The sequence below is a fragment of the Columba livia genome, chromosome 5 (genome assembly GCF_036013475.1).
Source record: "Columba livia isolate bColLiv1 breed racing homer chromosome 5, bColLiv1.pat.W.v2, whole genome shotgun sequence".
NCBI classification, from domain to species: Eukaryota; Metazoa; Chordata; class Aves; order Columbiformes; family Columbidae; genus Columba; species Columba livia.
This window is the reverse complement of record NC_088606.1, coordinates 13,088,259-13,101,590: the sequence shown is the minus strand read 5'-3', so window position 1 is coordinate 13,101,590 and position 13,332 is coordinate 13,088,259. Positions and strand designations below refer to the sequence as shown.

At 38.9% G+C, this 13,332-nt stretch overlaps 1 protein-coding gene across 5 annotated transcripts in view; it reads right to left on the bottom strand.

Annotated features, from left to right (window-relative positions):
* Nucleotides 1-13,332, bottom strand: part of BEGAIN (brain enriched guanylate kinase associated) — a 164,853-nt gene that overhangs the window by 59,954 nt on the left and 91,567 nt on the right. For all 5 annotated transcript variants that reach the window (XM_021292493.2, XM_005506173.4, XM_021292494.2 and 2 more), the window contains one exon: nt 1,494-1,655. In XM_021292493.2, the coding sequence (XP_021148168.1) occupies nt 1,494-1,655 (162 nt within the window). The remainder of the gene's footprint in view (nt 1-1,493; nt 1,656-13,332) is intronic.

Sequence of the window (13,332 nt, the reverse complement as noted above, 5' to 3'; positions counted from 1 at the left end):
GAGTGGCATGAGGTTTGAAGGGTGCTTAATTCATCAGTGCCCAATGAAGCTGATAAAAGGCTTTCTCCTGACTAGGAAGCCCTGTTGTTTTAACACAAGTGGATGTTCAGCCCCTCTGCTAAATATGACACAGGATTTATGTCATCCATGCCTGAAATAATGTTTCAGGAGAAAAGAGTACGAACGTTCCCTGTCCTTAAAGCTGAATCAAGAGGGAAAAATTTACAACTACATCAAGAGGGAAGTTACCTTCAATAGCTCCACTCCAAGTGAAGTGATAGGTAAAATTTTGTTGTCAAGAAAACAGCATGGAGAATATTCAGGCTGCAATTGATACATGTGTATAGATGTCAAGATTATCATGACACTGTCTTATTTTAACCTTGTTTCCCTAAATAATGAAGCATGTAATTTATGAAAGCACACTAGGATGTATTCTAATTTGAGGTTTTACATCCTCTTTCTGTTTAAAATTTTCATAAACCAATTTGGTTGACTCAGTTTGTCAGCAGTTTTTGGCTTTTTTCTTTTTTTTTTTTTTTTTGTCGTCTGTAAAGAATGAAAAATATTTCTTTGGGTATAGCTTGGAATGATTTATTCTGAATTTCATTTTGACTCATCCAATAAACTAAATCAAACAGTTCAGTTATCTACATCAGTTTAAGAAAGTCCTCACAAGACATGCAAATACATTCCTGCATAAATGGATAATTGCAGGTTCAGAAGTTTTGCAAACAAGTGAAAAAAATGATATTAAGAATCACTGATAGATTTAAAACTACATTACAGACCATTTTAATCAGGGCCAGGAATGTCAGGAGTGCATACTTATTATAATTTGTCATTAACATTAACTGGGCCCCTGATTTGCAATAGCACTGTACGACAGCTTCAACAATTTTAAGTCACAGGTTTTCAGTATCATTCTATTCTACTTGGGACTGAAAAGCAAATTATTTGCTCTAGCATAATGTGAAATGTCGTAACACTATGTGAATTAAACACAGTCTCAGCTTTGAGAGATGAAAGACCAAATTCCATTCTCTTATATCAGTGCAATGGTGAGTAAAAACAGAAAATATGCAGCAAAATGCATTAAAACAATATATCTCTCTATATATGGTATAAGCATATATATATGTAGCAAATTTATAGCCTTTGTATGAATAACACAACATGGCACTGACTGACATGTATGTTTGCACACAAAAGATATTACATATGCAGCTCTGTACATGTATTTCTATTTGCATGTTTACTTTCAATACACGCACATCTTACATATCACATGTAAATAACTTCATGTTGTAAGTAATTTATATTCAGGTGAGTGAAATATATATGCTCAATGTGAAAACACAATGTGTAATCCATAAATAATAAATGATGTATGTTTGAGACTATAAGCTTATATTTTTACTTACATATGTCTTTAACACAGCCCCTTGTAAATTCCTAATAACTCTGTATATTTCAAAAAGTTAGTCACTAACCTTCTCAGTTTTTCAGTTACTTTTTCAAGTTCTTCCTGAGCACGTCTCAGTTCTATTTCAAGATACTGACGTGTAGAATCAAACTCCGTTTCAAGCATTTCCAGCTTATGGGTAGTGTATGACAGACGCTTTCGTAATTCCCCCTTCTGTTCTTGCAAAGTGCTGGAAAAACAAAGACCACAGCTGTAGAATTTAGCTGCTCCCGAAAAGCTTTTCATGATCCACTCTTTGACCAATTCCCTACAGTATAGGTTGGCATTAAGCCAGAGAAGTGTGCTTAATAACTTGTTTACTGCACTTTGAAAATCTTCTGATTTAGACAGTTGACTGTCTTCCCATCTGTCCTTTCTGGCACATTCATTGCTAATATCTTATTATCTATAACGGAATATTTTGTGAAAGAATCCTCATTAAAATACAAAATACAGGCTAGGGTTTGGTTTCACACAGGACTTTCCATTTAGAGTTATCTTAAAATACTGTGACTGAAGAAGCATGTATCAGTATAGCAGTAACTCTAAATAAACTGTGCAAAATTAATCCCTTGCCAATAATGCAAGTTATAATATGTTTTGTGGAGAAAGAAAACATCTTATTTGATTCAACTTCCACCCCTATCCCTTGCCATAGAGCTGCTAGAAATGTTATTGTTCAGCATTTAATCCTGAGAATGGTAATCAATATTATAGTAATTTTAAAGTTATAACTCTTTTCCCATTTTCCCACTAATTTTGGAGCAAAGACTTCCCAGTCTCAGGTTTCACCCATAATTTTTTGCAGTGTTTTTACTAATAAAGAAGTTATGCCCTGTTGATAAGATACCTTCAGTTACACTCCTTGACAAAACAAAGCACTAGACATGGAATTCGGAGAGTTTTTCAGTTTGTTGTTTTCTCTTCATTTTAGAGATTAAATAAACATAAAGCCAGGAGATCCAAGCAAAAATTTTATCATGAGGGTCGAAGTGCCACCTGCACCCAAATAGTCCCGCTGGGTTTGCAGCAATGAACCTGGGCATCCTTCCCCTGCTTTACTGGAGTGTGACTGCATGATTTTGGGTGAGCTAGCCTGCTCTCACCTCAGTTCTAGTCTGCACAATGGAGATAATTTATCCTTGTCTATTTAGTATGTAAGCTCCTCTTTCTTCTAGCATGTTTGCCACTCGCACAGTAGGACAGGTTTCCAGTCAAAGCTGGTATCACTGGAGGTGACTGTAGCTTGGTTCAGATACTGTATTGATTCACATACAGTACTGAGCTGTTTTCTTGGTTTCAGGTGGGAGCTCTGAGGCTCTACAGAACTGGAGTCTACTATCACCTAGAGGTGCTACCATGTGATGCATTGTGAATAGCCTTGTTTGGTTTTAATAATATGATAAAAATAATTCTTCCTAAAAGAATGACAAATCTTTATTCCCTTTGATGTTAGATGAGCATGGCCTTCAGCTTCAGTAGAATGATGTTTTGAGTCTTCAATTAGACAAGGGACATGGGAACAACATGCTGTTCTTCAAGAAACACTTATCTGAGCTGGCTCTAGTGTGACTGTGGTGATAGGAACTTCAGTAAATTAGTGTAAAAGTTTTACAATTGCTGCTTGATCCATGCAGCTTAGATCCAGGAAACAGTCTAATGTTTTGCCAACACTGTGCTCTATTTCAATTACACATATTGCGTGGTTACAGTTATACTTAGATTACCACTTTTAGTTACGTTATCTTAAAATAATATATTCTAATTCAGACATTGAATGCAGCTCCAGTTAATGCAATCATTTAGATTTTATATTTCAAATGGTGAATAAAAGCCCAGAATTAGCTAGGGAAATGAGAACCTGGACCCATGCTACTCATTTCTGCATGTCCTCATTCATGATGTTACCACATCACACCACCTTTCACCTGATCTGCTTGCTCTACTTCTGGCCTGTTCTTGCTACTCATCTGCTCATCTTGGGAAAGAAGAATGGTCAAAACTGTTTAGATGGAAAGAGATTTCATCTCAAGTCTTCTGCTGCTCTAAAAATCTAACCACTAGGGTTTGTACAAATAATAGACAGTAGGTCTTCCAGCTATGTTTTTGGATAAAATTACTCAGGCTGCTGCTCTGTGCTGGGTACGTGCAATTAATGAAAATTAAGCCAGATCAAAGGAGGTTAAAACAACCTGCTGCACTGGGGAGTTCTGGCCACAGGCAGAGTTTGACCTCTGGGAGAAAGAGAGGTTCTAGGGGTACAAATATAAAGCGAATGACAAGGAGAAAGGGAAGGGAAGGAGAAAGGGAAGGAGAAAGGGAAGGAGAAAGGGAAGGAGAAAGGGAAGGAAAGGAAAGAGAGAAAGGAAAGGAAAGGAAAGGAAAGGAAAGGAAAGGAAAGGAAAGGAAAGGAAAGGAAAGGAAAGGAAAGGAAAGGAAAGGAAAGGAAAGGAAAGGAAAGGAAAGGAAAGGAAAGGAAAGGAAAGGAAAGGAAAGGAAAGGAAAGGAAAGGAAAGGAAAGGAAAGGAAAGGAAAGGAAAGGAAAGGAAAGGAAAGGAAAGGAAAGGAAAGGAAAGGAAAGGAAAGGAAAGGATGATCTTTTTCTGCAAACCTTCCCCTTAATGTTAGCTTCCAGTGACATCTCAAAATGACATGCCTGGATTCTCTTTTCTTATGCTGTGTTCTATTTTTTGTTCTACAAGTCTGTGTTTCTCACAAGGAGTGCTTAATTTTATTGTGTACCCTTGCATATTTGGTAGTGGTAATTCAGACGGCGTTGAAAGGAGGGAAAAAATAAGAAGTCAAAAAGTCATGGAAGTGATTTAGCATTTTCCCTTTTCTCCAAAGCAACAAACTGCACAGACTAGCTCCTTTTTGTTTCTGATTGTTGCATAGCAGTTAATTAGAAAAGTTCGCTGCACCATTGTTTTAATGTTGGTAAATCAATATACTTTAATTCATAATTTCTCTTCCTTGGCTAGTCATCCCTCATGATTCTTTATTATAATGTATATATAATAAAGAATTTATGTGTATTCAGCAAAAATATTTATTTTTATATATATTTATATATATTAATTTAGTTTAAAGACTAAGAAAATAATTAAATGGGAAAAGTACAGCTGAGAGCAAGGAGAGGATGTATTTGCAGCTAAAAAACAGTATTGGGAAAGCTGGTAGTGCTATGTCTCAGAAAACAGCAATCCTACATTCTATGGACTTTCTGAAACTCTGACAGCTGGGAGGATTGAGGAATTATCAGATGGGATTAAAAATCCTGGACATTTTGTATGAGTGGTTCTCTCTTTCTTCTAATGATTTCCAAAGCCCTGCTCTCATAACAACCAGTGGCTTGAAAGTCATTTCCCATTTTGCTTCATTAAAGTATTTCTCTAAAAACAAGGACAGTAAGTACAATCTTAAATATTTAGACTGGCGTAAAAAAAAAAAACAAACCTTGAGGGAATCTACTTTAAAGTTTATTAAAAACAGGTCTTCAGACCTTCCAAAGAATTACTTACACCAATTATCTCTATTTCTACTTACAAAAATATAGAATAGATATGAAAACATATATTGGCACAGAAATTTGTGCCCACAAACATTGTAATGTTACCAGTAGTTGCCAGGTTTGAATTCTGAGTTGCTCCCTACCAGAGACCTTGAAGCCCTCTTCCCTCAGGCTGTGCTGCTACAGAGAGACACCAAACTTCACTTGAATCCTGTTGCTGGAGTTCAGAGGCCATTCAGGGGAGATATTATCAGGTGGGAGTTAGCACTACCCAGGCTCTACATTCCATGAAGAAAAGAGGTCTATTTTACAGCAGATGGCTGTGCAGGAAAATTCAAGTAGCATCAAATACTCTTCCTACTTTCCTGGTGTAAAAGTATTACCACCCTAGCTTGCACAAAAGTTGAAACAAAGAGATGTTTGCATTCCTGGTGTCACCTCATAGACCTCTGTCCACAAAGGCTTGTGAGTTGCCAAAATGGATGTTTTTTTTCTAGATGTTCCCACCAGTCCATACTTTAAGCTGGGCATCAGTCCACTCTGCACAGCTTCAGCCCCAGGGAAAGGTGTGCAGGGTACAATGGAGACCAAAAACGTGTTCCTATCTCAGCCTGCAATCATCGGTCAGGATTCATCTGTAGTGCTGGCTGGAGAAGCTCCAGGTGAACATATTTCCACCAGAATATTTCAGGCAAAGCTAAGATGCTGTGTGGCAACAACTCTATTCTGAGGAAGGTGTGCTGGGAAACAAACAGGTTTTCATTGTACCTGTCTGATCTTCTGCCAGCTCATCTGCTTGGCAGATGGCCTGATGACGGAGGAGTGCTGGCATGCAGAATTGGGGCTGTTCATCTGCCTGCAGGTCAGAGGATTCTAGAGCTTTTTACCCTCAGACAGCCCACAAACATGGTGCCCCCTGAGCTTTTACTCCCTAAGAGTTGATGTCTATGGGGCTGCCCCATCTGTGGAGCATCCTGGAAACCCCAGGTCTCTAGCGCTGACTGCTTTGGCAGCACTTTCACATCTGCTTGACACCTGTAGGTGGTTATGCAATGTTGTTTAAAACTGGAGCAGGCCCATTTTTTTAACTATTAAAATAAATTCTCCCTGAATGGACTGATTACACTCTTTCCCACAGCTCTAGGAGTGAGTGAAACAAAATATGACTAGTGGTGTTAGGAGGTTAGGAGGGAAATTAGCAGTGAAAAGAGTGCAAAACAAGGTCAAGATAAATGCCCATGTCAAACACACTGAAAAAACGTATTGAAGGTTCTCAGTTCCAGGTAGTGAAACGGAAGTTTTAATACAGCTGTGAAATCCTGAGTCAAACCAATTGTGTTTTGTGGGTAAACATCTCGTCTTGGGAGAAGGAAATCCCTGACCTGGGGCTTGAGGCTTTGAGTCTTGTACCTGGATTTGCCAAATGTGGCTGGTGTTATACAGGACAGGTGAGTTAAGGCAAGACTGACCTGACCAGAAGCAAACATCAAAACTGTTGGTCAACTCTGGCTCCCATTCTTAGAGAGTTGTGACAAGCAGGCACTATCAGGATGAGACTAATCTGACCTATTTTAGAAGCCTACTTTTAGATGAGGTGATGCAAATCTGGAAGTACCCATTTCTGTTAATTACAAAGGGAATCTAGTCAAGTAGCTCAGACATAGACAACCACGTCTCATCAGATAACTCCCCCTTTTCCTGACTCAGTACTGTGTGTTTGAGATGAGGTAATGGTAATCTGTTTCTTGCTTGCTTAGATTGCGTGGAGGCCCTCAAAAAAGAACTACTTAATGCTTTTAAAGTGTTTATCAGATCTGTTTCATGTCTCTGTTGTGTCACATTCTAAAAAAAGGCTTAATGCAATCTGGAATTTGGGACCACTGAGGGAAATTTTTAAAACATTCTGGAATAGAATATCAAAAAGCAACTTTTCTTCTTCCAACCTGTGGGTTTTTATGTAGGACAAAGTCATACACAGTCAGCTGTGAAGGAGTCTAAAGAACAGGAGAGGGTCTGTGAGAAGGGCCAAGGCACCTCCTGTGAGCCCAGCCATGCTGTGCCATCTTAGACTGTTGATGACAGCCAGGAGCAGAGACCTGGTGGGCAGGCAGAGAGCATGGGGCCACGTTTGTGCACTTGACTTTCTGGAAACACTTTTGTAACAGCATGAGGCTGCTGTCGACCTCTGTGAAGGGATGGCCTATTTGGCTCAATGGGAGCAAACAGACGAGTCCCTGTATTTGTTTCTGATCTTTGAATGGAGTCTATCATCACAGAGATGAGGGCAGTCAGGCAGGTGGGAGGCAAGGCCCTGGGAGACCTCTGCCCAACATGTGGCTCACACCCCAGGGAGCAGCAAGCTGGGACAGAGAACTCTGAGGATGTTCATAGCTAGCAGAGATGCCATCAGGTCCTCAGTGCCACTGCATTTCTATTCAGTGGAGCTGGGCTGCATTGCCAAGTTGATCTTGGGGCTACCATAGAATTTTGGCTTCAGCTCTTCCCGCTGATCCATGGCTGGTGGTCTGGATTACTCAGAACCTTTTATTCCAGCATGGCTCTGCTGCTGGTCACAGGGTCACGGTAAATCTGTGTGCTGCCCAGGACAGAAAGGCAAGAAAGACACCCAGACCTTGGCCTAGGAGGAATAGCTTGGAGACGATAGTTGTGTCATTGAATATGACCCCTCAACAATTCTTTTTAGATTTGTAGTTGTTGGGAAATGGAGCCCAAGCATTTTACAAGTGTTTTTAGATTAATGAAAGATATTTAATGAAGTAGTAATTGGATTTCTGTGTTAATCAGGTTTTGATTATGTGTTACATGCTCAGGGTCACTGTTTCAAAAGGCTAATGTCAAAACTATCTTCCTTGTCTGCAGTTTTTGTACCTAACCTTGTGCTTGCTCCATCTGATTAGGAGGGGGAGGTGATCAGATCAAAAAGTCTAGATCCAGATTCTGAGAGTCTAACTACAGACTTGAAATTAGTTTTATTGGCAAAAAAATTATGTTGCTGTAGCACAGACCTAGAGCCCAGCCTATGTTCTTGTGCTCTTTATTCAACAGCTTCATTTGGACCCAAACAAATGTGTATTCAACTTCTACAACAGGCATTTTCCCATAATTCAGGCTCACACACACTTCATTCTGCTCACCTAATTTTCTGCAATTTTTCACAAAGGTGTGTCAGGTTTTCTGTCACTAAAACAGACCTGCCAAGTATCTCCATTCCTTTCAAAGAAGTTTGTTAAATATTTGAAACCTTGGAGTATTAACAGTTTGCCTGACAAATTACATGCAGATCCTTTCTTCCTATAGATATATATGTACGCACACACACATATATAGATAGATAACTTTTTGAGATTTTTTTTTTTTCCCCACAAGTATTAAACCATTTTAATTTGCTTTCTACTATTCATTTTCAAAATAAAGAACATGAAGCTGGGTTGGGAATGTTAGAGGGATGGCCTGTACATATGTTTCAGAATAAATGTGTGGGTGATCCAATTCTGGAGCTCAGATACTTTCCAGATGACTGATGGACACGTAAAACAAGTAACTGAGTTCTTTTCTTAGGTTCCAGGCATTCTGGCAGAATTTAAACCAGAGAAGAAGGATGCTTTATCAGAAACATTAAAGAGAATCATGTGGCAGGGAGGTGGGGAAAAATAAAGGAAAATGTGTTTAGCAGTTGAAGTTCTAAGTGCTGTGGGACAGATCCTTAGCATTAGAGCCTATTTACAGCACCTGAGAGTTGATACAACTATGTTAAAACAGAAGTATCACTGGATTTTGGAAAGCAGCTCTTTTGTCACCTAGGATGTGGGTATATGACTGTTGCATAATTTACACAATTGAAAATTCAGACCAGGCAAGAGATATTATGTGGTGCGTGTAAACTGTGTTGAGCTTATTTGTAAGAGGTAGAAAACAGAGATCTGTCTTAAAAATAGAACTGAATTATTTTTGGATATATTGACCTGACAGTCTTTCGTTGCGTAACGGATGACTTCTATAACAAGTACCCAAAGCTCACAGACACATCTATCCAACAACAGCATTCAATATTAAACATAATATGAGTTGATTAATATATGGAAATTCAGTTACACATAAACATGTAGAAAACCCTTAGAGGAGCAGCTGTCAGCATTGAGTTGTCTTAGATGAATGCCATTATCATCAGTGGAATGTGGCAAGATTTTTGAAATATGCTCATAATAAAGACATCCAATTTTTTCTTTCTTTAAAGGCACTATCCATAACCTAAGATTCTGAATAGATTGAATGGAAATACCATTAATAAAATTCTGGCTTTCAGAAATAGACACTAAAGGTGTTTTTGATTATTTTAAATGAAGTTTCTCCAGCAGGCAACTATGATTTGTCCAGTGTGCTGAAAACTGCAAAGGGCAAATGAAAATGAACAGCGAGAATCCAGACCTGCGTAGAGCACTAAGTAATCCAGGGTGCAGAGCACCCCATGAAGAGGAAAGAATGTGGCTTTACAAACTGGGAGGTGCACCATCCACCACTCACAGCTTGCACCGAGACTGGAGATCTGAGCCAGCCCTCTCAAGACTGATGTAATCTTCTGCTAACTCGGTTTGGATCTGAAATCTTAAAAATATGTTTCTGTTTCCTCTCAAGCAGGTGGCTGCTTTTGCTTACGAGACACTTTTGAGGTTAAATACCTGAGTATAGTCAGTCTGGCTGTATGTGAGAAATGAATACAGTGCATGGCAAAAAAACAAGAGCCTTGTGCCCAAATTTGAATGTGACCAGGGCAGAGTGAAACAGTGGAAGCAGCAGAAGCCATTACAATCTCTGCCTACTTCCAGGCTGTCTCCTAGTGGCACTATTAGGTTCTCTCCAAAGTCTGAGGAGACTGACTGATTTTGGCACTTGTAGGTAGACTCTTAGAGTCAGTAGCTTAAAGGCAAACTGTTAGGTTCAAGTTTCTTTCTCTGTGTTGCCAGAAAATGAGGGGATGAACAGGTGGAAAACAAGGTTGCAAGAGAAGAAGAAAAGCATGCAATTCAAGGGGGAATATGTGGTTTATGACTCATTCTCTAGAGGCAGGAAGAGTATGTTTGTTTTCTCATGACCAGTGAGGACTCTGCTTGTGTTCATGCTGTACTCCAGATTTCCCACATGTCCAAAATTGTCCAGTGCTCTGGACCAGATCTGAAATGAGGCAGCTGGTGATGCTAAGAGAGAAGGGAGTTAAATTCTAACATGGTAACCTTCAGCCATCATTTTCCAAGAGACCGAAGACATAACCACCCTGACAATTACCAGGAATGAAGGGATCTTCACAATGCTTGCTGCCCAGAATCTACTCTTGACAAGACTCTGGAAGAAGGTTCATCTCTGTAAGAGCTGCCATTTTTTGGCTCTCCAGAGACTGATATTGTTTGCATAAAACATTTTGCCAGAAGAAATGGTGAGCTAAAATGTAGAGTTGCAGGGCATGAAAAGGTAAGAAAAGCAGGAGAAAGGGCTGACTGCAACAAATTCTTTTTGCTATGACAAGGGCTGTTGGGGGGGGGCTGCTTCCCACAGAGAGTGATTTGAAGCTGTTGAACAGACGTTGCCTGCTTTTTAATGTCTGGCAGAGTCCTAGCAGTCTGCACTGCATCTCACTAGGGAATCCAGACTACTAAGCAGTGATGAGAAAAGAGAGAAAAAAGCAGGAGTGAGGTATTGAGAAACTGAGGTAGCAAAATTAGAGGCAGACTTCAATTTATGATTTGGAAACCAAAGAGAGCTGTCCAGGCAATTGAGCAAGCAGCCTTCAGTTGCAGCAGCTCCCCTTACAGCTTCGGGTGGCCAGCTTCTAGATTGCTTTGGTTTGTAGTCACCGGTAAGCACTCCCTCTGGAAATTACTGAAAGCAGCTTGACATATCAGCTCACAAGCTTATGAAGTTATATTTTAATTGTGCTATTAAAATTTTCTCACTTTTACTTTTGTCTGTTTACCTTCCTGATTCATCTGGATCAAACTGTGCTGGAAGAGGAATATGTTTCCTCCTGAATTGTGCTTTTTATTTGTCATAGGATGTGTAATGAGACTGGGTGAAACCCACTGTTCAGAAGCAAGCTGAAATTAATATTTCTGTTAAAGGACTGAGGCTGGAGGCAGGGTAGGGGAGTACTATAGAAATGTGCTAGTAGGGAAGTAATTTTGTTCCTGTTTCATTTGCTATAAAGCACCTACTCATAAGTTGGTGCACAGAGGTTATCACCTCTATTCTCACCTTAGCTATTTCCTTCCTTTCCCAATCCCTTTCTCTTTCTTCTGATTTGAAATTCATCTGTGTCTGGCTCAAGGGACTCATTTTGGTTGGCTGGCTTAGCACTTCCCATCAAAAAGGTTATGCTTAGTACTTGAAAAAATTAAATATACTCTTTTGGCTCTGAGACCAGTTAGAATTACTACTGAGACTGGGGGGAAGGAAGAACTGCAGATACCATCGCTTTTTTCCTTTATAACCTATTAATATTACGTGCTTTGAGCAAATTACTGAATTTGCTTTTTAATTATATGTGCTCACAGTTGTTTTTCTGATCCTCTTTTGTGACAGAAGACATACAAGGCAGAAGCTCATGTTGTATCTCTAACTTGAATCCATAGATGCTTGCCTTTAAAAAATTGTCAATGTTTGCCAGATATTATTACTGAAGACCATAAGAGAGAATGCTGCTGTGGCTTAGAGTGAGACCTCACAGACCACACATTGACCTCACAGATACTGCTATTGGTGCAGTTCTACTGCAGACTCTGCTTTTTATCATTTAGTTGCCCCCTCACACAGCTGTGTGACACTAATAAAGCAACATGCCACAGAAGCTGCAAAGTTTACTGGTAGTAGAGTAGATAATCAGTTTGTTAATACAAGCAAACAAATTAAATAAATTAATAAATTGATTTAGATACACTTATTAAATAATATGCCTTAGACCGGACACACCCAAATTCTCAGCTGTGCACATGTAATTCAGATTTGGAGGGAAATTATTAATACACACAGACTCATGCATAAGGAATTGAACAGGAACAATGGGAGTTACTGGCTGTTATCTGAATGAAGTTATTTTGCCTGAATATTTCAAAATATTTTTAGTTTTCCTACAATAACAAATTATCCCACGTTCTTTGATCAACTTGATGTTACAGCAAAAGATGAGAAGGAAAAAAAGGAGAAAGGAATTGCCATCTGTCACCTTTGGTTAATTATTTCTGGCCCTACCTTGTTTTATACACTGCAGCACAACAACTGAGAAGTCTTCTCTGCAAGAGTATAAGTGAGTTCACCACCAGCAAGTTCCCCACTGCTCAGCATGTTATGCCATCATTTCATACAACCTTCCTCCCAATTTAATGTCATGATTTGTTAGTTCAGTCAAGTCCATTTTGTCCTGTTCCCTCGGCTGAACTGGCAGTGTAAGACTGTTTTCTTGCCTTTTTTTTGTGGGTGTATGGGGAAGGAGAGCCCTTCGCTTCCAACTACCTTGTGGATGTCAGACCCTAAAGAATCATGAAGAGTGAGAAAGCAGCTTTGTATTCTACAAACTCACTCCAAATTTTCTCTTGTGGCCTGAGACGTGTATTACCTAAACATATAACACAGTGTTTTTGCCTTTTAACCGAACTACTTTAGCATTCTGGGTGAATTCAGACTTGATTTTTTTTTTTTTTTACTCTCTTGCTGAAATTTTTGTTGCTTTGTTATTATTTTTTGAAAGGTTAAGCTGCATCAGGTTGGATAAAATAGAATCTATCCTCATTTTATAAGTGCTGACAGTTGTCAAACTCACTATCTTTCATTTTCATAAACAAATGTCTTTTTGTTTAGTACCATCAGCAAGCTGATACTTTTCAATACAAATGGAAGGCAAGTTTCCAGATAAACTTTAAAGTCTAAATACGCTGAAACAGTTCGATTCAGATTTGAGATAATAAACAGGAAAGAAACAAGGAAGATTTCAGGAAATACTAAAATTACTCTGTAAAAATTTAGATCCTTTTGAGATTTTTAAATTGATAAGCAGGAACTGAAATCTTTGAATGGCTCTTTATTTATTTTATGAAATGGCTAAATAGTCTGAGCCAACATTTTAAGCTTTGGTATGTTTGTATACTTGGAGATAAACTGTGGTATTGTCATCCATAAGAGTAAGCTTTTTTTCTTTTGAAAGTAAGAACTACAAATGGACGGTGATGGTAGAAAAGAGATTTTTTGAGAGACCCCCTACAGAAAGGCTACTAAATATCATCCCAAAACTCTGAACTTTCCCACAGGCATCCATTTAAATACACCACGTAAAATCAAACTCAGTGATTACACT